We start from the raw sequence: 24,338 nt of genomic DNA, 5'->3' as shown, positions 1-24,338 counted from the left end.
AAAAATGTAAGCAATTTTAGTATTTTCTTTACTCTTTGCCTGGTCCAGACAGTGTACAACACCCTCTGCAAAACACTGCTGACAGACCTTTTTAGAAATAATCATGATAAACGTGAGCTTAAAAATGAAGTTTGGTAATTATTATAACATCTGAAAAAAAAAACGCGGCAAATCTGAAGGTCTCTGAGGCATGGCTCTTTTCAAACTCCGAAACTGTCATGTATAACGTATTCTCCCTCTCCGGGCCTGATCAGACTCACCTGGACTCAGTCATCTGCCTGATTACCTTACCCTTCGTACTCTCCCTAGGCCTTATTGTTTCTGTTCCGTTGTTTCATGTCTGTACGCTACTCGTGTTTCTTGTTTTGTGCCTTGTGTTATTTATTATTAAAAGTCACTTCCTGAACTTGCTTCCCGACTCCCAGCGTATACGTAACAGAAACCATTTTCAGTTCAGCATGCTTGACAGCATAAAGAATGTGAAGCAGCCAGTTGAAATGCATAAAGAAGTTGAAGCAGCCAGTTGAAATGCATATAGGTAATAGGTATCGACTAGGTGGTAATATTTCAAGCGTGATTAATGTCTCCTTAATGCTCATCTTCTGTGCAACATGAGACAGCGGATGGATTATAATCACTTACAATGTATGACATATCCTTCACATTTAGTGGTGCTATCACTCTGGCCAACTAAATATATAGTAATCTAGTGCTCGGGTTTCGATTATTTACGTTGGACATACTATGGTTACACATATGCTTAACATATTATAGTTACCATATTATAATTCCTACAGGAGCCATTGAAATTGCTTTGAATGGCTACAAACGTTTTTTTCAAAGAATACAAGTCGCTTTCTATGTGCGATAACTTTTTTTCTACGCGTGAGAAGGCCTTTGGAAATGGCTTGCATATCTGCAGTTGTAAAAAAAATCAAATGCAATATATCGATTTACAAATACAAATCAGAAAGGTGTTTGTTTGTGGATAGTGAATTGCTTTTGTTGATAGCGATTTACATTTGTGGAAGGTGATTTACATTTGTGGATTAGTGATTTACATTTGTGGATCGGTGATTTACATTTGTGGAAAGTGATTTACATTTGTGGATTGGTGATTTACATTTGTGGAAAGTGATTTACATTTGTGGATTGGTGATTCAAAGTTTATTTGTCACGTGCGCCAAATACAACAGGTGTAGGTAGACCTTATAGTGAAATGCTTAATTTACATTTGTGGAAAGTGATTTACATTTGTGAATACATTTGGCACGATATTGATCACATACACATCATTGAGACGGAGCATCGCCAAGTGCTGTCATTCAAGTGTTAGAAACTATATGGACTAGTTTAAGAATATAACACAACAATGATTTCATGGGGAGAGGATAGTCGATAGTCATACTGGCTTTGATTTAGTGAAGCAGAATGGTTTAGATACGACCAAAACTGATATTAGTTACATTGATTTTATACACCTCAATCTAAAATCTAAAATTCAGGATCTGTCCTCAGGTATCAGTGTGGTCTTGTTTATCAGAAATAATGGGAGACGTTGTCAGTCGCGCAGATTCAAGAGGACCAAGATGGTCACAGGGAAACTGAGTAGGTCTAATCTCCTTTCCAATCAATTTTTATAATATATTTTTCTGAGTTGCGGAATCATATGTTTTATGTGCTTTAGAGATTGTGAACTGCAAGGAGATGATTCGGGCTCTGAGTTGCGGAGATTCTCATACCGGTTTACTGTCTGAAGAGGGGTTCTCTGCTTGGACAAAGCCAATATTCCCAGGTGGGTTCCATTCCATTTAATGATGCATTTATACATAGCTTACCCTAAAAAATGTGAGCAATACCTTATAGTAATTCTGTGTCAATGTTTTGATTGACCTTTTAGTCACCCCCACATTCAAATAGCTAAAGTATAACAACTATTTATTCGTCATTTAATTCAAATGGGCCAACTGTAATATCTGATTCATCAGTTTCTTTCTTTAATTATATTTTTCTATCAGACCATTGGATAACCTATGTAACCGACAGGTAACTTAGGTTGCATGTGGAGACCAGCATTTAATTGCACTAACACAGGGTAAATGACCATGAACACACCACTAATGGCTCGAGTGTCAGGATTTGGCCAGGGTTGTTCCGGGTTTTGGTCACTAGATGCCCCCATTGTGCTTTTTGACCTCATGTTTTTTCCCTTGTTCCCCATTATTATTTGCACCTGTGCCTCGTTTCCCCTGATTGTATTTAAACCCTTAGTTTCCCTCAGTTCTGTGCTCTGTGTTTGTATGTTAGCACCCAGCCCTAGTGGTCTGTGTTTTCTTGTCGATTCCGGTGGATGCTCTTGTGGAATTCTGTTTTTATTTTTGAGTATCTCTTGAGGCTTTTTGTGCTATTCCTACCACCTTTTGGATTTGCCATTTTTTTGTATTGAAGGACTTCTCCTTTTTACTTTATTAAATACACCGTCTTAAGTACTGCTGTGTCTGCCTCATCTTCTGGGTTCTGCTGACTATTTGTGGCTCAGTTGGTTAAGTGACTGTTTCTCACTCCGGAGACCCAGGTTCGTAACCGGGTCCTGACATCGAGTTTCACAAAACGGTCTAACTTTTCTAAAAATGTAATCCTGTACAATGTTCTCACTTTGCTCTGTCCCTTTCTGGAGCTGTGTTCGGCTGGAGCAAGAACACCGCCGGGAAAATGGGACTAGGGGACACAACAGGTACAGTATACATTATACAATGTATATGTTGTCTGTAGTTAAATATATTTAAGTAATCAAGGTCCGGACCGAAGACCATAAACAGTACATTGTTTGAAACACGTGTGCTGTGTTTAAACGAAAGCCTTCACACCCAGTAGCTCCCTCAGGCTATAGCTGGAGACCCCTGATATATCTAATATGATCCACATTTTTTAAAATTGAAATTATGTGAAAAAAGTAAAGAAAAGTACAGAAATGTGCCTGTCTAAAAAGTATTTTGACCAGGATGAGAGAGAACAATGTTGTGCCATGCGTTTGAGTGTGATATGATGTATGTTTTGTAAATGAATAATTGTAATAAAAATAATCATTATAAAATTAACTACATTTTCTGTAGACCGACATGCTCCAGCTCCTGTTGATTGCCTGAATCTGAAGAAGACTGTTTTGATTTCATGTGGAGGAGAACATACTGCCGTTCTGACAAAGGTTGTATATCTGTCTGACATAATAATACTTTACTCTATCATTTGAACTAAATGTTGTTGGGACCATACAATATGTCTACATTTCATGTGTATTTATTTATATAGGTATCTCAATGTTGTAGATTTTAGTTCCCTGGAAATTCTTATAGAAATTCTTATAGAATTAACTGTTGAGAAATATTTTAGCATTTGTGGGGCCCTTTAGCGTTTGTGGGGCCCTCCAATAAGATCTACTCATTTGGGCACGGAAAGCAAGGGCAGCTGGGAAATGGAGTAAAGATTGATCCGTCTGTGCCCCTCCCAGTACAACTGCCAAGTAAAACAATCATTTATTGCATAACATTACCCAGAGTGCATACATTTTCAGAACAGATCAAACTTGAATAAACATTTTTGCTGGAGTGAACCGTTCTTTTGCATTGTGCACTCTTAGTCAGGTATGGACACAATTCGGATTGAAACATTTAGTTAGCAAAACAGGACATGGTTTGTCCTTTGTACTTAACATTGCTGTGATTTGTTGCATCGCATTTGCATCTTCCCAGGAGTCTGAAGAAAGGTCAATCTCAGGTCAAATGACACAACAAGCATTAGCGGAAGAAATCATTGACAAATGGATCACAAATGGATCTCAGAATGTGATTCAAAATCATGGAGAAAAAGTACAGAATTGAGTATGACGTGAGTAACTAGCATTTACTGTTGTTGTTTCCTTATTTTAGATTACTGCACCTGTACATAGCCCACCTATAATTTAGCCCAAACAACTACCTCTTTCCCTACTGTATTTAATTTATTTATTTTGCTCCTTTGCACCCCATTATTTTTATTTCTACTTTGCACATTCTTCCATTGCAAATCTACCATTCCAGTGTTTTACTTGCTATATTGTATTTACTTTGCCACCATGGCCTTTTTTTGCCTTTACCTCCCTTATCTCACCCCATTTGCTCACATCATATATAGACTTGTTTATACTGTATTATTGACTGTATGTTTGTTTTACTCCATGTGTAACTCTGTGTCGTTGTATGTGTCGAACTGCTTTGCTTTATCTTGGCCAGGTCCAATTGTAAATGAGAACTTGTTCTCAACTTGCCTACCTGGTTAAATAAAGGTGAAATAAAAATAAATAAATACAATTTTGTTCTTGTACAGTCACATACTGAACTGAAATAACTCAAACTAGTATTTGCAGGGAAATCACAAAAATGTTTTCGTCTGCATCATGTTTAAATGGAAGCTTTCTAGATAAAAGGTAACAGCATTTACTGTTGGTTCAATTACATGATTGACTTATGTTTGAAATATTACATAATTGAAGAATACTGGTTTAAATACGGCATAGATATTGACTATTATGTATTGGTTTTATTAGTTGTGACAAACATTACCAAACCTCACCAAAACAGTCTGGCCTGGGTTTGTCACCCGTCCAAGGCGCATTCCGGAAGCTGGCGAAAAAGGACCAAGTTGACTGAGGTATTTTGTGAATATATTTATACATTTATATGTAATCGTATTCCTATGTATTCTGACATGTATCTTTGATTGCACATTGAGTTGCTGAAATACATCTAAATTGTTGTCATTATCATTTGAACGAGGGACGATTCACACCTCTTTCATTGCACTAGGTTGAAGCTGTTGGCCAACTTCCCTTCTTGCATGAGAAGCCCATTGGAGTGGAGGGCTTGAGGGTCTGTGGTTCTCCCTGAGCTCCTGAGGGTCCTTCACAAACAGCACAGAAGGACAGATCTCACTGAAGCCATTGCTGCTGCTATCCTCAGACTCTCCCCCTTAAAGCTGCAGGTCCTCAGTAATGTTGCCGTCCATTTAAAATGTTTAACGTGTGTCACCCCAAATTCAACTAATCAATAATTGTCACGACTTCTACCGAAGTCGTTGCCTCTCCTTGTTAGGGCGGTGCTCGGCGTTCGACGTCACCGGTCTTCTAGCCATCATTGATCCTTTTTTCATTTTCCATTGGTTTTGTCTTGTCTTCCCACACACCTGTTTTCAATCCCATTCATTACCTGTTGTGTATTTAACCCTCTGTTTCCCCTCATGTCTTTGTCAGAGATTGTTTTATTGTCAGTATAGTGTGATTGTTGCATAGGTGCGCGTCGTGTCCTAGTACCCATGTTTGGTTTGTTTGTTCATTTATTGTTATGGAGCATACTCGTGGAACTTTATTAAAAGACTCCATTTTACACTCAGTTTGACTCTCCTGCGCCTGACTTCCCTGCCACCTATTACACCTATGCATGACAGAATCTCTGACCAATATATATGAAGTCAGCAGGAGAGGACACTATGCCCATGGACCTGGAGGAACGCGTTCAGGAACAAGCGAGGGAGCTTGACTGTATCAGCTCCGTCATGGAGCACATTGTCCAGAAAATGGATTGCTGGGAGAGACAGGGAGTTTCTCCACCACCACCACAACCGGAATCTCCAGTGAACATTTTTTCCTCTCCGGAATCGAGGATCCATTTATCCCTACCCACGGGATACAACGGAGATACTGCCGGCTGCCATTGTTTCCTCCTCAAACTGAACTTATATCTAGCCACGGCCTCCCCAGTACCATCTGACTGTGAGAAGAGTTACGCCCTCGTCTCATGCCTCACCGGGAAAGCCCTGGAATGGGCCAGCGCTGTGTGTAGAAGGGAGAATGCGGAGTTGGACCGTTTTGAGGAGTTCACCCGCCAATTCCGGATAGTATTCAATCACCCACCTGAAGGCAAAGCAGCGGGTGAGCTCCTCTATCATTTGAGGCAGGAGACGAGGAGTGCCCAGGATTTTGCTTTGGAGTTTCGGACCTTGGCTGCCGGCGCTGGATGGAGCGACAGGGCCCTGATCGACCATTACCGTTGTAGTCTACGCGAGGACGTCCGTCGGGAGCTGGCCTGTAGAGACACCACCCTCACCTTCGACCAGCTGGTGGACATGTCCATCAAGCTGGACAACATGCTGGCTACTCGTTGACGTCTAGATCGGGGTGTGGTTGTTCCATCCTCCCGCACCCTCTCTCCCGAACCTATGGAATTGGGAGGGATGGTGCGCAGGGAGACCGGAGGGGGTTCCCGCTCGAGCACCATTCATGGTAGCAGAGGGCACACTGCTGATCGGTGCCGGGTTGGTTCCTCTGGGAATAGAGAGGGCAGGCAGGGCATTCTGGCGTCACCCCAGGTGAGTAGGCACCATTCTCATCCAGAGCCCTCTGATGCACTAATGTTTGTCTCTGTCTCTTTTCCTGATTTTTCACTGCATTCCCAGTATAAGGCACTAGTAGATTCAGGTGCGGCTGGGAATTTCATTAATAAAAGTCTAGCTCATAGTTTAGGGATCCCTATTGTTCCTGTGGATATGCCTTTCCCTATTCATACCTTAGATAGTCGACCATTAGGGTCAGGGTTCATCAGGGAGGTAACCACACCTTTGTGTATGATAACGCAGGAGGGTCACAAGGAGAAGATTAGTCTTTTCCTTATTGATTCTCCTGCGTATTCTGTGGTGCTAGGCCTACCCTGGTTAGTTTGTCATAACCCCACTGTTTCTTGGCCGCAGAGGGCTCTCACGGGGTGGTCGCGAGAATGCTCAGGCAGGTGTTTAGGGGTTTCCGTTGGTGCTACTACGGTGGAAAGTCCAGACCAGGTCTCCACCGTGCGCATTCCCCCCCGAATATGCCGATTTGGCTCTCGACTTCTGTAAAAAGAAGGCGACTCAATTACCACCCCATCTACGGGGGGATTGTGCGATAGATCTCCTGGTAGACGCTACATATCCCAAGAGTCACGTGTATCCCCTGTCGCAAGCGGAGACGGAGGCTATGGAGACATATGTCTCTGAATCCATGCATCAGGGATTCATTCAGCCATCCATTTCACCCGTTTCTTCGAGTTTCTTTTTTGTGAAAAAAAAGGATGGCGGTTTACGCCCGTGCATTGATTATCGAGGTCTTAATAAAATCACAGTGAAATATAGTTACCTGCTACCTCTGAGCAATACGATTATTGAGTTAATGCAAGGGGCACGTTTTTTCTCAAAATTGGATCTCAGGAGTGCGTATAATCTGGTGCGTATTAAGAGGGGTGATGAGTGGAAGACGGCATTTAGCACTACCTCAGGTCATTATGAGTACCTGGTCATGCCATATGGGTTGATAAATGCTCCATCAGTTATCCAATCATTTGTAGATGAGATCGTCAGGGACCTGCACGGGCAGGGTGTAGTGGTGTATATCGATGATATTCTGATATACTTTGCTACACGCGCCGAGCATGTGTCCCTGGTGCGCAGGGTGCTTGGTCGCCTGTTGGAGCATGATCTATATGTTAAGGCTGAGAAATGCTTGTTTTTCCAACAATCCATCTCCTTCCTAGGGCATCGGATTTCCACTTCAGGAGTGGAGATGGAGAGCGACCGCATTACAGCCGTGCGTAATTGGCCGACTCCAACCACGGTAAAGGAGTTGCAGCCTTTTTTGGGGTTTTCCAATTACTACCGGAGGTTTATCCGGGGTTTTGGTCAGGTGGCAGCTCCCATTACCTCACTGCTAAAGGGGGGCCCGGTGCGCTTGCAGTGGTCGACTGAGGCGAACAGGGCTTTTGAGCACCTGAAGACTCTGTTTACCTCGGTGCCTGTGCTGGCTCATCCGGATCCCTCTTTGCCATTCATAGTGGAGGTGGACGCATCCGAAGCTGGGATAGGAGCAGTGCTCTCTCAGCATTCGGGTACGCCACTGAAGCTTCGCCCCTGTGCTTTCTTTTCGAAGAAAGTCAGCCCGGCGGAGCGAAACTATGATGTGGGGAACCGAGAGCTGTTAGCTGTCGTAGAAGCCTTGACGGTGTGGAGGCATTGGCTTGAGGGGGCTAAACACCCTTTTCTCATCTGGACTGACCACCGCAATCTGGAGTACATCCGGCAGGCGAAGAGATTGAATCCTCGCCAGTCAAGGTGGGCCATGTTTTTCACTCGTTTTGTGTTTACTCTTTCTTACAGACCAGGCTCCCAGAACGTTAAGGCAGACGCATTGTCTCGGCTGTATGACACAGAGGAGCGGTCCATGGATCCAACTCCCATACTCCCAGCTTCGTGTCTGGTGGCGCCTGTAGTGTGGGAGCTGGACGCGGACATTGAGCGGGCGTCACGTGCAGAGCCTTCTCCCCCTGAGTGTCCAGCTGGTTGTCTGTACGTTCCGTCTGCTGTCCGCGACCGATTGATATATTGGGCTCACACATCACCCTCCTCTGGTCATCATGGGATAGGTCGGACGATGCGCTGTCTTGAAGGAAGGTACTGGTGGCCCACTTTTGCTAAGGACGTGAGGATTTATGTTTCCTCCTGTTCGGTGTGCGCCCAGTGCAAGGCTCCTAGACACCTGCCCAGAGGTAAGCTACAACCTCTACCCGTTCCTCAACGGCCATGGTCGCACCTGTCGGTGGATTTTTTGACTGATCTTCCACCTTCACAGGGTTACACCACGATCCTGGTCATTGTGGATCGGTTTTCAAAGTCCTGTCGTCTCCTCCCTTTGTCCGGTCTCCCTACGGCCTTACAAACTGCAGAGGCCCTGTTTACACACGTTTTCCGGCACTATGGGATGCCTGAGGATATAGTGTCTGATCGGGGTCCCCAGTTCACATCAAGGGTCTGGAAGGTGTTCATGGAGCGTCTGGGGATCTCGGTTAGTCTTACCTCAGGTTTTCACCCCGAGAGTAATGGGCAGGTGGAGAGAGTTAACCAGGATGTGGGTAGGTTTCTGCGGTCTTATTGCCAGGATCGGCCGGGGGAGTGGGCGAAGTTCGTGCCTTGGGCAGAGATGGCTCAGAACTCGCTACGTCACTCCTCCACTAACCTTACTCCCTTTCAATGTGTATTAGGGTATCAGCCGGTTCTGGCTCCTTGGCATCAGAGCCAGACCGAGGCCCCTGCGGTGGACAATTGGTTTCGGCACGCTGAGGAAACCTGGGAGGCAGCCCACGTCCACCTTCAGCGTGCCATAAGGCGCCAGAAAATTGGCGCAGACCGTCGCCGCAGTGAGGCCCCAGTGTTCGCATCAGGGGACAGGGTCTGGCTCTCGACCCGAAACCTGCCCCTTCGCCTGCTCTGCCGGAAGCTGGGTCCGCGGTTTGTGGGGCCGTTTAAAGTCCTGAGGAGAGTGAACGAGGTATGTTATAGGTTACAACTACCCACTCATTACCGTATTAACCCCTCGTTCCATGTGTCTCTCCTCAGGCCGATGGTGGCTGGCCCGCTCCAGGAGGCTGAAGTGCGTGATGTTCCTCCGCCTCCTCTAGACATCGAGGGGGTTCCAGCGTACTCTGTTCGATCCATTTTGGATTCGAAACGTCGGACGAGGGGCCTTCAGTACCTCGTGGACTGGGAGGGGTACGGGCCGGAGGAGAGATGCTGGGTTCCGGTGGAGGACGTGTTAGATCCTTCCATGTTATCAGAATTCCACCATCTCCATCCAGATTGCCCTGCACCTCGCCCTCCGGGTCGTCCCCGAGGCCGGTGTCGACGCGCAGCTGGAGCCGCGCGTCAGGGGGGGGGTACTGTCGTTGCCTCTCCTTGTTCGGGCGGTGCTCGGCGTTCGACGTCACCGGTCTTCTAGCCATCATTGATCCTTTTTTCATTTTCCATTGGTTTTGTCTTGTCTTCCCACACACCTGTTTTCAATCCCATTCATTACCTGTTGTGTATTTAACCCTCTGTTTCCCCTCATGTCTTTGTCAGAGATTGTTTTATTGTCAGTATAGTGTGATTGTTGCATAGGTGCGCGTCGTGTCCTAGTACCCATGTTTGGTTTGTTTGTTCATTTATTGTTATGGAGCATACTCGTGGAACTTTATTAAAAGACTCCATTTTACACTCAGTTTGACTCTCCTGCGCCTGACTTCCCTGCCACCTATTACACCTATGCATGACAACAATAAGGTAGTCGTATATGTGTTTGTGCTGTAGCCAACTTCTATTGTCCTTGTTCATTCGCTGTCTGGCAGATTTAGACTAGGCTAAATTAACAAAACCAGAGATGATTTGAATCAAGTGTGGTAGTGCTGGGCTAAAACAAATGTGTACACTTTGGCGATGCCCCTGGAATGATTGTGAAGTAGAGCAAATTCTATGCCCCCACGAAATTGTTTGAGAAAGGAAATAAAATAAAACAAGGCTATTTACAGGGGGTACCGTTACCGAGTCAATGTGAGGGGGTACAGGTTAGTTGAGGTAATTTGTACATGTAGGTATGCGTGAAGTGACTATGCATAGATAAACAGTAAGTAGCAGCTGTGTAAAAACGAAGGGAGGGGGGGTCAATGTAATTAGTCCGGGTGGCCATCTGATACATTTTTCAGCAATCTTTTGGCTTGGGGGTAGAAGCTGTTAAGGAGCCTTTTGGTCCTAGACTTGACGCTCTGGTAACGCTTGCCATGCGGTAGCAGAGGAACAGTCTGACTCGGGTGACTGGAGTGTTTGACAATTTTTTTGGTCTTTCCTCTGACTCCACCTAGTATATAGATCCTGGATGGCAGGAAGCTTGGCCCCAGTGATGTACCGGGCTGTACGCACTACCCTCTATAGCACCTTATGGTCAGATGCCGAGCAGTTGCCATACCAGGTGGTGATGCAACCCGGTCAGGATGCTCTCGATGGTGCAGCTATAGAACTTTGTCGATCTGAGGACCCATGCCAAATCTTTTCAGTCTCCTGAGGGGGAAAGGTGTTGTCGTGCCCTCTTCACGACTGTCTTGGTGTGTTTGGACCATGATAGTTTGTTGGTGATGTGGACACCAAGGAACTTGAAACTCTCGACCCGCTCCACTACAGCCCCGTCGATGTTAATGGGGGCTTGTTCGGGCCGCCTTTTCCTGTAGTCCATGATCAGCTCCTGTGTCTTGCTCACATTGAGGGAGAGGTTGTTGTCCTGGCACCACACTGTGAGGTCTCTGACTTCCTCCATATAGGCTGTCTCATTGTTGTCGGTGATCAGGCCTACGACTGTTGTGTAGCCAGCAAACTTAATGATGGCGACGGCCCGTCTGGAAGTCGAGGATCCAGTTGCAGAGGGAGGTGTTTAGTCCCAGGGTCCTTAGCTTAGTGATGAGCTTTGTGGGCTCTATGGTGTTGAACGCTGAGCTGTAGTCAACAGTATTCTCACATAGGTGTTCCTTTTGTCCAGATGGGAAAGGGCAGGGTGGAGTGTGATTGAGATTCCATCATCTGTGTATCTGTTGGGGCAGAATGTGAATTAGAATGTGAATTAGAGTTGGTCTAGGGTGTCTGGGATGGTGCTGTTGATGGCTACCGAAGTGAGTGCTACAGGGCGGTAATCATTTAGGCAGGTTACCTTTACTTCCTTGGGCATAGGGACTACAGCAGTCTGCTTGAAACATCTAGGTATTAAAGACTTGGTCAGGGAGAGGTTGAAAATGGCAGTGAAGACCCTTGCCAGTTGGTCCGTGCATGCTTTGAGTACACGTCCTGGTAATCCGTCTGGCCCTGTGGCTTTGAATGTTGACCTGTTAAATTAACAATTAACTTGCTCAAATGGGCTACCGAGAGAGTTATCACACAGTCATCCGGAACAGCTGGTGCTCTCATGCATGCTTCAGTGAAAGGCATTTCGCTCGTCTGGTAAGCTCGCTTCACTGGGCAGCTCGCGTCTGGGTTTGTAGTCCGTAATAGTTTTCAAGCCCTGCCACATCCGACGAACATCAGAGTCATGTAGTAGGATTCATTCTTAATTCTGTATTGACACTTTGCCTGTTTGATGGTTTGTCTGAGGGTGTAGCAGGATTTCTTAAAGCATCTGGGTTAGTGTCCCGCTCCTTGAAAGCCATAGCTCTAGCTCAATGCGGATGTTGCCTGTAATCCATGGCTTCTGGTTGGGATATGTAGGTACTGTCACTGTGGGGACGACGTTGTCGATTTACTTATTGATGAAGCCGATGGCTGAGGTGGTATACTCTTCAATGCCATTGGATGAATCCCGGAACATATTCCAGTCTGTGGTAGCAAAACAGTCCTATGGCGTAGCGTCCACGTCATCTGATCACTTCCACTGGTACTCCCTGCTTTAGTTTTTACTTGTAAGCAGGAATCAGGAGGATATAACTATGGTCAGATTTTCCAAATGGAGGGCAAGGGAGAGCTTTGTATGCGTCTCTGTGTGGAGTAAAGGTGGCCTTATACAGCTCGTTGAGTGCGGTCTTAGTGCCAGCATCGGTTTGTGTTGGTAAATAGACTGCTACGATTAATATAGATGAGAACTCTCTTGGTAGATAGCGTGGTCTACAGCTTATCATAAGGTACTCTACCTCAGGTGAGCAATACCTAGAGACTTCACATTGCGCACCAGCTGTTATTGACAAATAGACACACACCCCACCTCTCGTCTTACCAGACATAGCTTCTCTGTACTGCTGATGCATGGAAAATCCCACAAGCTCTATATTATCAGTATCGTCGTTCAGCCATGACTCTGTGAAACATAAGCTATTGCAGTTTTTAATGTTCCTTTGGTAGGATAATCTTGAACGTAGAACATCCATCTTGTTTTCCAATGATTGCACGTTGGCCAATAGAACGGATGGCAGTGGAGGTTTACTTACTCGCCTACAAATTCTCAGAAGGCAGCCCAACTTTTTTCTCCGTCTTTTCTTCACGCAAATGATGGGGATTTGTGCCCGTTCCCGAGAAAGCAGTATATCCTTTGCATCGGACTCGTTAAAGGAAAATTCTTTGTCCAGTTCGAGGTGAGTAATCGCAGTTCTGATGTCCAGAAGTTCTTTTTGGTCATAAGAGAATGTAGCAGCACATTATGTACAAAATAAGTAAGAAAATAAGTTACAAACAGTTGGTTAGGAGCACGTAATACTGCAGCCATCCCCTCCGGTGCCATTATCCCTCGGCCAATCTGTGTGCTATCATGTCCTGGATGTGACCGACTCATTGAAGCCCTTTGTCATGACCAAGCACATTGGGGTGTGGAAGAAGGCCCTGTTGGTGAAAAATAAACAAATTCAACGCACCCATGTCCCTGGGGTCAAACACCTTCTCCAGGTCCTCGGCAATCTCCACAGAATCCGTGTCCATGCTTCTCTGCTCGTACTGTCAATCCATTTATAAAGCTGATTTCCCATTTTTACCAGTCAACTTCCGGGACCAATCTGGTGCCAGGGTGGCAGCTGTTTCAATGCAACCTATTTAGAACTGATGAGACCTAACTGAGACTTGATTAAATAATTTTTTGCTGACTCACATGGAAAATATTTTGCTAATACTTGCTAATAATTTTGTATTTATTGTCAAAATGTATTTTACTTTTCTATATTTCAAAGGCAAACCAAAAAGCTGGAGAGACCCAGAACGTTCCAGACAGTACCTTTTGTATCCATCAAAAGGTACTGTCTGGAACGTTCTGGATCTCTCCAGATTTTTGGTTTGCCTTTGATGTTCACTTCAATCACATATTTCTAGGGGAGGATGTAAAGCTTTGGTGTTTATGTTCAAAGAAGGTAAAAACATATATTTTGTATCAGTCACTGATTGCTAACCATGCTATTTGCTGTCAGTCTTGAGGTGTTTTGATGTTTGTTGTTTGGGTCTTAGAAAGTGTCCTAGGCTGCATCTCAATAGAGGCTTGAGATTTCCTCCACCTGAACTTATCTGGAAAGAGAGAGTGAAGGAAACATTTTGCTTTCCTACTAGAGAATCTTTCTCACCTGCTAAAGTTCATTTCAGTGCAGATCAACGTAATTAGACGAAGAAGCTCCTTAATTGAGATGCATTGTACACTTTCTTTTCCATCACTTTCAAGATGTGGATCAGACACCTGCCACCTTTCGTCATTACCCATTCTCGACGAATCTGCAAAGCAAGATAAACATTTTTTAACGCATTTCAATGCCGCACTCACAAACGTAATAAAACTTGCTTCTCAATATATATTATTAGAATATACAGCAGATAGTATAAATCAGGGTGGCTGAACCCCCTACTGGAGACCAACTGACTGTGTATGCAGGCTTTTTCTCTTGCCCTGCTCTAACACACCTGGTTCCACTAATCAGCTGCTCACCAGGACCTTGATTAGCTGAATCAGGTGCGTTAGAACAGGGCCGGAGCAAAAGCCTGCATTCCAAGCAGCTCCAGAATGTTGACCGCCACTACTGAAGAAACCAACCAAATTTCTTAACCTTTTTGATGGGAGAAACTGGTTGAAATGAATACCTGTCTTGTACTAGAAGAGCACTGACTGAAGACTTAATATTTTACTGTATGCATTGCAGAATCCCCCTGCTCCGTTCTTTGAGCTGAGGCTGAGGAGAGCATCACTCATCGAAGACACTTTCCATTTAGGAATGATAGCTTTCCAATGATGAGACAATGTTTTGAACAGAGAAGGGCTACGCCGAAACGTAGTGCTTACCCCTCTCAGGTGTATTTCGACGAGGATGCGAGGTTGACAGACGTCTACAAAAGGGACTTCTTCCTCCATTTGTCTGATAGGCTGTTGGTACCCGAGTCTGGGATGTTCCTGTACAGCAACACCAAGACGCTGGCCTGGTTCCCTGCAAAGGTGACGACACGTTTAGGGAAATCACACATGGATTATGAGGTTGTCCACGCCTCACCACATTATTTTATGATTATCAATAATCATTGGACTTTCAAATAGCTTCAAAGGTGCTGGTAGTGAAACACTGTAATGTTATGTTCCTAGAGAGGAACTACTACAGAATTACTACTGTATTACTAGCCTACTACTGTATTCCAGAACCCACATTACCTTCCCTTTACTGCATATCAAGCAGGTTATCAGGTTATCAACAACATGTCCTATACTTTCACTCATGGCGCATTTCTTATCTCTTGTCCAACCCATCCTCACTAACAGCCTAGAGTAGAGGAGAAGCGTGATGTCCTGTTTGGTGATCTCTGTGGGATGGCCCTGTACAACAACAACATGGTGTACTTCACCCTCCACCATGGCATTCTTCAAGAAACTGGTGAACATCAAGCCCTCTTTAGAGGACTTGAGAGAGTTTAGCCCTATTGAAGCAGGGTAAGTTTATACCATTACGTATTTTTATCCTTTAGTCAGTAATGTATTATATTACAGGCAGTTGTATTTGTTATAAGGACACCAAGGACAGATTAAGAAATTGCATCTCGAGGCATTTTATTGCATCTCAGGGGCATGGCTCTTGCTCTGTGTGGATAAACAATGATGACTTATTTAGATAAATAGTTTTTTATTGATTAATGATTTATTGATTGCCTATTTATAATTGTCACATATTATTGTCAATGCTTTTTAAGGACTTTGCAGTACATCTTCGATTATCCTGATGATGATGTCGAAAATATGGACATGACTTTCTCAGTGTGTATTGCATTTAATCAGTTTGATCAATGAACAAATAATATGTAACATAATACAGATGTAGGATCTTAATTTGATCACTATTTTGTTGTTGACAATTTTCCCAAACAGCAGGAAATGCAAACGTGTAGTGTATTCTAGGTTTTAAAGGTCTGGGGCGACAGGTAGCCTAGTGGTTAGAGCGTTGGGCCAGTAACCGAAAGGTTGCTGGATTGAATCCCCGAGCTGACAAGGTAAAAATCTGTCGTTCTGCCCCTGAACAAGGCAGTTAACCCACTGTTGTAAATAACAATTTGTTCTTTAACTGACTTGCCTGGTTAAATAATAAAAAAATTTTAAAAAGTAATTACAAGGCTTCTAAAGTTAGTCATTTCCACTTTAGAATGACAGACTTGATTTGCCCTTACGAAAAATATGCATCAACCCATACAAAAAATGTCCATTAATATATATATATATATATATATATATATACATATTTTTTTACCTTTATTTAACTAGGCAAGTCAGTTAAGAACAAATTCTTATTTTCATTGATGGCCTAGGAGCAGTGGGTTAACTGCCTGTTCAGGGGCAGAACGACAGATTTGTACCTTGTCAGCTCAGGGATTTGAACTTGCAACCTTTCGGTTACTAGTCCAACTCTCTAATCACTACACATAATAATTCACATTTCCTGTTGCTGCAGGATTATTTTCCTGCTGTATCAAATTGGCTGAAATTAAGATCCTACATCTGTAGTTAATTGAAGTGAAGCGGTATGAATAACTGAACATAAGATCAATTATATTATTTCAGTGTGTCTCTCCCAGATCACTCCCATCTATTTGTCCAAACCCTCAGTCTGCAGTGTTGTCATTGTTCATTTACCTCACTATTTTCATTACTCACTATTTATAGGTGATGTGGGGTGACATAGCGGTGGACCTCGTCACAAGTGCTAACAAGCAAGATTATAGCAATATTTACAACTGACAAAATAAAAGGTTTACAGTATGACACATTTTTCCATTGCTACAGCTACCAGGGTTGGGGTCAATTCCATTTTGGCAAAAATCATCTCAACATGAAATGTAATTGTATGAATGGAAAAACCATCATTGAAAGTAAATAGGTCTTCTCATTCCTTGAGTTGACACCAACTGGAATTGACACCAACCTATACTAGCTACAACTCAATGGATCGCTGACTCGGTCTGTCATTCTTTTGACAGGAAGGAGTTTGTTGACACCTATGTGAACTCCATCTTCAACCAGTCAATAGAGAAGGTGTTTGAAGAGTTCAGGAAAGGCTTCTTCAAGGTGTGTGACATGGACGTGGTGGAGTTCTACCAGCCAGAGGAACTGAGGGGAGTGATGGAGGGGAAGGAGAACGTCAACTGGGAAACGCTGAAACAGGTCAGAACCATGTGTTGTTACTACATGACTGAAGCTCAGTCCCAACTCTGCCCCTAGCCATTTGTCTTCATCTGAGAGCATTAGACAAGTAAAAATATATAAGATATGTTGAAAATGTCACCTAGCCTGTCAGAGGGCAAGATGGAGCCTAAAAAAAACAAGTGTCCTTGGGGTTGATTTGAGATTCATGGTGAACATGTTCTCTGTAGCACGTTCTGCAACCTGGCTAAAATGTTGTTTTTAATACATTGATTTGACAAATGGTTTGAATCGTGTCAAGTGTCTATTGCTTCACCATATTATGGGCATCCCAACATCATCACACTCTGGGAGGTGTTTGAGGAACTGACAGGGGATTAAAAGAAAGCTTTCATGTGTAAGTGTACAACATTTTCATTATTACAGATGAACACATAAGTAGGCTACTGAGAATGTAAGTTATATTATGTCATTTACTGCCCTCCCCTCTTTTACCACCTGTGATCGTGTGCCCATCCTGGGTATGAACCAGACCAGGAAGAGGGTCCAAACCCTTCTCAACTCCTCCCAAAAGCATTTCCCAGAGGCACTGACCTGTCACTCTCTATTGCAGCTTCGCATATACCCCTTCAAAGAGACACTACAGAGCAAGCTTATAGAGCCACAACAGAGGCTTCTGGAATGAATAAGGGTGTATAATGTTGCTGCTCTATTTTACACACCTCTCCTGTGTTCATCTTTTCATTGTTCCATAGTTGGGTTTAAGATTTGGATTGTTTTAATGTAGGGTTGTATTTCAAATCTTAACGTCATCTGTGCGGCACTGTGTCATTTGTGTGTAATCATATAGCATTCACATTTTATTAAAAACATTTTTAAATCAAAAAGTACAGAATGGTTCGTGCCTGCACATTAAACAACACATTAACAAAAATCACAACAACCAAGAAATCCCAAAGTATTTGAAATAATCAAATTGAGCAAAAGAAGCAGATGAGGTTTCCAGTTGAACGCAATAACTATTAATTTACAAGACACCCAAAATGGTTCATTACAGAAATCTATGAAAGCATAATATCCCAGTTAGGTGGCACACAATAAGGCACAGATCATTTGGCTCACATATTCACAATATAGGGCAAGATTTAATGGAAGGCGCTCTATAGCGCAGCACACTATAAGAAACTTTTAAAGGTAATTTACACTTTACCATGAATGTGATCTCTGTGAACATCGGGAAAAATGCCTTTAAAAAGGGGCATTGTCAGCTGCATAGAGCACTGGCATAAAAATAAAACCAGCAGTACTATGGACCTCCGGGGTCATGATTTGAGCACCACTGACCTCAAGTTCATAGCCCTTCTAAATGACAAATTTTCCTTAGTGAACTTGATTCATTTTCCAAACATACATACTGTTCAAATGACACATACTTAATTCACCTTTGAATACAGATGCTTGTGTAAACAAAATCATGTAGGGTTTTAAAGACCCTGAATTGTCAAATAGAGGTAAGAGGTACAGCCACCCGTGATTCATTTATAAACATTACTTTTTGATTTAAAAAAAGGTAATTGCAAATAGATCGCATACAGTAAGTGCATTTTTTCATCAGTGCTCATGAGAGATCCTCTTTATGGAACATCGCCCTCTGGTGTTTGTGGTCAGACAACCGTGGCGTTCAGGATTAGTGTTTTGGTGACCTCCACAGTACAGGGCCCGGGGGTGCATGGGCCCCCTCCAGCTCCAGGACGGTCATGTGCTCAGGATGCTAGCGGGAACGTACAAGGTGATTTGTGGGCCGCGAGCGGGCCAGTAGCAGCCCAGGTTGAAACCGTTGATCCACACCTGGCCCTAGTGATAAAAACCAACAGGATTCAGGATGTGTTCAGGATTCAGTAATGTCAGGGACCATGAACAAGTATGTTGCACCAGGGTATATGAAAATAACGTGGTTCAGTAAACCACGCTTGTGTGATGAGTAACCTTGCCTGAGATCTGAAGAGGTGTGCCTAAGGCTAATGCCTAGGCTTTAGCTCAGAAGCCTAACACACCAGTCTTGTCAACGCACAGATGACACAGGTCAGTGATATTAGCTATAAGGTCATTTGCAGTTGACAAGTCAGTCACATTATCTATTAGGTCATTTGCAGTTGACAAGTCAGTCACATTATCTATTAGGTCATTTGCAGTGGACTAGTCAGTCACATTATCTATAAGGTCATTTGCAGTGGACTAGTCAGTCACATTATCTATAAGGTAATTTGCAGTGGACTAGTCAGTCACATTATCTATAAGGTCATTTGCAGTGGACTAGTCAGTCACATTATCTATAAGGTCATTTGCAGTGGACTAGTCAGTCACATTATCTATAAGGTAATTTTGTAGTTGTGGTGCCTGCTCAGGAACAACACACAGTACAGCCATTCAACAATCAAAATCTTCTTAAAGGTAAAACCCCACCTTTCTCCAGTCAAGGAACTGGGTGTAGGTAGCCTGGGGCAGGTCTGGGATGACGAAGGTGCCCCCATAGAAGGCGGGGACGGAGAGGGGACAGGGTGGTGGGAGGCCAGCCTCCCTGGAGCCCATCTCCCAGAGAAGACCCTGGCTAACAGCCCTGTCGATGCTGAAGACGAACCAGCCGGTGTGGTAGTCGGCCCCCAATGTCAGGTTAGACACCAGGCCCTCTGTGTGTCTCATATATATATATAAATAAATGAGAGAGAGAATAAGGTTATGTAAAATTAAGTAGTTAATGGAAGGGTGCTTTATTAATGGTGGTTAAATGTCTACCATGGAGAGCCAGCTTGAAATAACATCTACCCTTAAAGTCGTTGATGTCTTTCCCATAGTTGACTCAGCCCATATTCTCCACCAGTATGTCCACCTGACTCCCAGCCTTCCCAGTCACGTTGATGGTCAGGGCCTAATCCCGCTCTAGGATTCCGGCAGCAATCTGGTGACAGACCATATTGAATTGCAACATACATATTCCTTTTTTGAAGAACCTGAAGACTGGTCAGGTGACTCAGGTAGTTGTAGTCACAGGCAAAGTAGCTGCCGTACTCATTCTCCACCTGAGAGAGAAAAGGGGGAGAGGAGAGAGGAGGAGAGGGATGGCCTCTTGTTAAGGTGATGAAGGCAATGTTCGACAAACAGTATTCTATTGAATTGTAGAGTTAATTAAGTCACAATATGAAGTTATCCAAACTTTTGCTATTGATTCCCCAATTGTTTTTATTATTAATCATTGAATATCTACACAGCTCACCTGAACAGTAATGACGGGTCCACTGTTCTGATAAAGGAACGCTTTAACATTAGCAGTAGTTTGCCCATCCACTTGTCAGCAGCTGCAATGTAATCTGAAACAAATGGATTTAGGTGTCATAAAAACACAATTCTTATATTGTAATACTAATAGAATCCATTACATTCTCATCTAACGGTCAATACACACCTGGGTCTGAGGAATGCAGGACAATGTCTTTCTTGTGGAGCAGCCAGGCAGGCAAGCACCCCTAAAGATCAAGTCATGAAATTAGCAAATTATCACACAGTCTGTCAAGAAATACACAGCTGATGTAGTGTCGTTACAACATTGTGACTTATCGTCTTCTGAAAACAACTAGGAATACAGGCACAATTTGCCAACACATCATATCATCAACAGGTATATTTATCATAAAACATTTGTTTACAGTCATTCTCTCACCATTTCCCACTCTCCACAGATATAGGGCCCAGGCCTCAGTACAACCAGCAGACCAATGTCTTGGGCCAATTGCAGGAAGTGTTCTAGATCCCTGTCCCCACTGAAGTTGTACCGATCCGGGGAGAGCTCATGGAAATTGCAGGGGATGTACCTGGAATGTCAAATGTAATTTTTCAACCAAAATGTACAACGAAGTAGTATTTACGTCCATACCACCAGATGGTAAATCATAGCTCTGTCTGAGGTTTAAAGGCCCGATGAAGGAATTCTGTCTGGTTATCAATATTTGGAGGTGATTTGATTAAATGGCTCTTTCTTTGAATTACTTTGATCAACGTTAATTCTATGTCCAAATTGGCCACTGAAATGACTAACTGAAAACTAGAAGGACCATTGAAGACACTAATCTAACTGGTTGACATTCAGTGTATTTATGACATAGTGGCCAGTCTACATTTGCCTGGCTACCCAGGCTCATTGCTAAACGCTACGGACTTAAATTTCTTCTACACAATGAGTCTGGATCGGAGTATACCTGCCGACCCTTCACCGAATCCGAACACATATTGGTTAGAGACGATCCAATTGCTGATGCCATTGTTTTTTATTTTACAACGCCCCTCATCACCACAAACGACTTCAATGATGGCAGTCTCAGAGTAAAGTATATAGCGAACGACGGAGCAGCGGAATAACTTAGTGTGAGTCGTCAGGTTAAGTCTACATACACCTGAATGGCGTTCAGTCCGGCCATATCGACTAGCCTGTCCGGGGTAGTGGGAGAGAATGAAACTGGGCCGAAATTCTGCTTTGTTTTCTGTTGCCAAAACTAGATTATGTTTACGAACACAATCCGCTACATTTTTATTTACTTGACGCTATGCCAACGTGGAAAAGGCCTACTTCTCGATTAAAATGAATACAGATACAGAGTGGGAAATAGGTCATTGTAATGTACATTTAGGTTATTAATTTCTATAGCTTGCAGTAGATCAACTGTGATATGTAATGCCAGCTAAGCAGAGTTTGAAATGTTGCTAGCTTGCTACTATACTTTGAAAGCAATCAATCCAGATATGCTAAATCAGTGCACTAGCGGGTAAAAATTGTTCAAGGAACATGCGATTAGTTGAAGTTATAGGCTAATCTAAACATAATTCCAGTAAAATGCATTCCAAAAGCTGGCTTGAATTTTGATTAAGTAACGTTAGCTTGCTGTGTGTCTTTTTTTCTCCAACTAATTCAGACTAAGCTACTACGAAATTAACTATGTAAGTGTACTTGTAAAGAGGGAACAAAATAGGACATCTCCAACTCGGCATGAGCAAGACATATTTGAATGCCGTGATGCACTGAATGAATGACTGACTGCCTGCCTTACTTGACGTCAACAAATGAGATGCGGAAGTTGACGAAGTCATGTGACGATGTGTTATGGCAGTACCAACGCCTTGCCGGTAGGCGGCAGTCTCATGGAATGCCCAAGGCAAACTGCTCGTACTTCCTGTCATCTCTTCTCCCTCGGTGGTAGTAAGTATCATAAACACACGTGGGCTTCCGAACTCTGCTCATGTTGTCGTTTCTAAAAGGTCTGTAAATAACAACATATGTATTTGATTAGTTGTGGTCACGCCATCTTATAATTTTGACAATATGTCGACAAGTGAGAAAACAACACTAAACGAAGGACTGGATGCCGAAGAGTACGAGTTGCCTCCTCCAGTTGTGACTCGGACACGTAGCGGGCGCAGAGTACGGACCCCAGCTGTGTATCTTGACTCTGAAGTACCGAAGACTCCAACACGCCGAACAAGGAAATCTGTCATTCAAGAGTTACCGAATGAGAATGAGGAGAACCAGACGGAACCCGTTGCCGAAGAGGCTCTTTCGAAAAAACTTCAAAGCAGGGAGTCCAAATCAAATGCCTTGGCAACAACTGAGGCATACCCAAAACCAGTCAAATCAGACAAACCTGTAGGGAAATCATTAGGTACGTTTATTCAAGCTGTGTCACATTGCACCGAGAAGGAAAACAAGGTTGGTCCCGTACCAATGGAGACGGTTCCGGACCGCCCAAATAAAACAGCCAAAAAGAGGACTGTTCAGAGTCAAATGAGAAACTTGACCTGATACCTTTGGGGAAACCGAAATCTGGACGGTTATGGAAGGACCGCAACAAGCAAAGGTCAGTAGAGGCAATAGCCTACAATATATTAACTGCTTGCATATGCTATTACTAGTCAGCCCAGCCAATGCAAACACTGTGCCTATGGTGTCCATAAATTATTGAATGTAACCTTTTTATATGTACCGTGTTTTTCAGGTTCTCTGCTCTTGTAAGAGACAAGCCACTGTGCTCCTCATGGGAGAAGAAGATGGCAGCCAAGCTAGAGAAGGAGCTGGTGAAGAAATATTCCCTGCAACTGAAGGACAAAGCCAGGGAGAAAGGGGTCTGTCACCTGTTCACATGAGTGCACTAACATCTTAAGAAGTAGTGATTAAACTGCGTTCAAAACTGGAAACTCTGCAATCTCTGACTTAAGTGCGTTCAAGACAACTGGTAACTTGGGGGGGGGTGTGTTTTGAACTCTGGCCTCTTTCTAGAGCATTGACACTGACTCGATCTTGTATTTTTGAGTTCCCAGTTCTTTAACACAGAGGTTGGCAGTGCAACTGATTATTTAGGCATCCCCTAATGATGTAACTGTTTGGGTATCTTTCATCCCATACAGGAAAAGAGGAAGCGGCATGAGGATAACTTGAAAAGGCGGGCTGAGAATGAGAGGAAGGCCGAAGTTGTGCAAGTGGTAAGTCAACACACACAGCCCCACGTGATCCCAAATGATGGCGTCTTTGTTTCTCAATGTAACCTACGTGAGCCATGCAGATCTCTATTGCTGACTTCAGGGGCTATGTGTCAATTGTCACATTCTATGATCAGGTTCCCTCATGTACATGTTATCATTCTTGATCTAAAAGGCAATAATGATCCTAAATCAGTCCTGACGTTTGATAGATATGGCCCCAGGTTAAAAGCTACATCTTATTTTTTGTGACGTCTCTATCCCAGATCTGGAACACAACGAAGATCAAGAGGATGAAGATGAAACAGCTGAGGAAGATTGAGAAGAGGGACACACTCGCCATGCTGCAGAAATCACGGCCCAGGAACCCAAAAGCTGCACAGAAAGGTGGCAAAGGGGACAAGTAGAGGGAGTGCTCAAGTTGACTGATGGGACATTCAGAAGCACCCCATGTAGATATGAGAGAACTGGTCATCTGCTCCATGCAATGACCCGGTGTTGCAGTTCTGCCGGGATAAAAAGGCGCTCGATCTTTCCATCAATAGGCTTGGTGGGATTTACCATATTACTTCATCTTTCGGATGTGCCTAGGGCTGACATGGCTATGCTAACTGTGTGAGGCTGTTGGGACTGGAGAGCATGAGCAGCAAACCCTTTAAAAACAATTAACCAGCTGTGGGCCATTGCAAAAAGTGCCTCCTGTCTCTTTTGTGGAAATCCAAATGTGAGCTGGAAGAATTCTTATCAACTTGTAATGCAATGTTCCATTAAACAAACCACATTTATATCACATCCCAACCTTTGTGGGGTCATTATATTATGATTTTTGCCCACTTTAGTT

At 43.6% G+C, this 24,338-nt stretch overlaps 1 protein-coding gene and 2 pseudogenes across 1 annotated transcript; 2 read left to right on the top strand and 1 right to left on the bottom strand.

Annotated features, from left to right (window-relative positions):
- The first annotated feature begins 3,880 nt into the window (after positions 1-3,880).
- Positions 3,881-17,667, top strand: LOC135508578 (probable E3 ubiquitin-protein ligase HERC4; annotated as a pseudogene).
- Positions 17,668-17,831: 164 nt separating this feature from the next.
- LOC135508577 (beta-galactosidase-like) lies at positions 17,832-22,329 on the bottom strand (annotated as a pseudogene).
- On the top strand, positions 22,183-24,289 carry LOC135507782 (coiled-coil domain-containing protein 86-like). Its single transcript, XM_064927436.1, is given in 5 exon segments — positions 22,183-22,791; positions 22,794-22,878; positions 23,017-23,143; positions 23,426-23,500; positions 23,764-24,289. Coding segments are annotated over 5 exon segments (873 nt in total). The 5' UTR covers positions 22,183-22,346; the 3' UTR covers positions 23,905-24,289.
- The last annotated feature ends 49 nt before the right edge of the window (positions 24,290-24,338 follow it).

This window comes from Oncorhynchus masou, chromosome 21 (assembly GCF_036934945.1).
Source record: "Oncorhynchus masou masou isolate Uvic2021 chromosome 21, UVic_Omas_1.1, whole genome shotgun sequence".
Lineage (NCBI taxonomy): Eukaryota > Metazoa > Chordata > Actinopteri > Salmoniformes > Salmonidae > Oncorhynchus > Oncorhynchus masou.
This window is presented reverse-complemented; position numbering and strand designations above follow the sequence as displayed.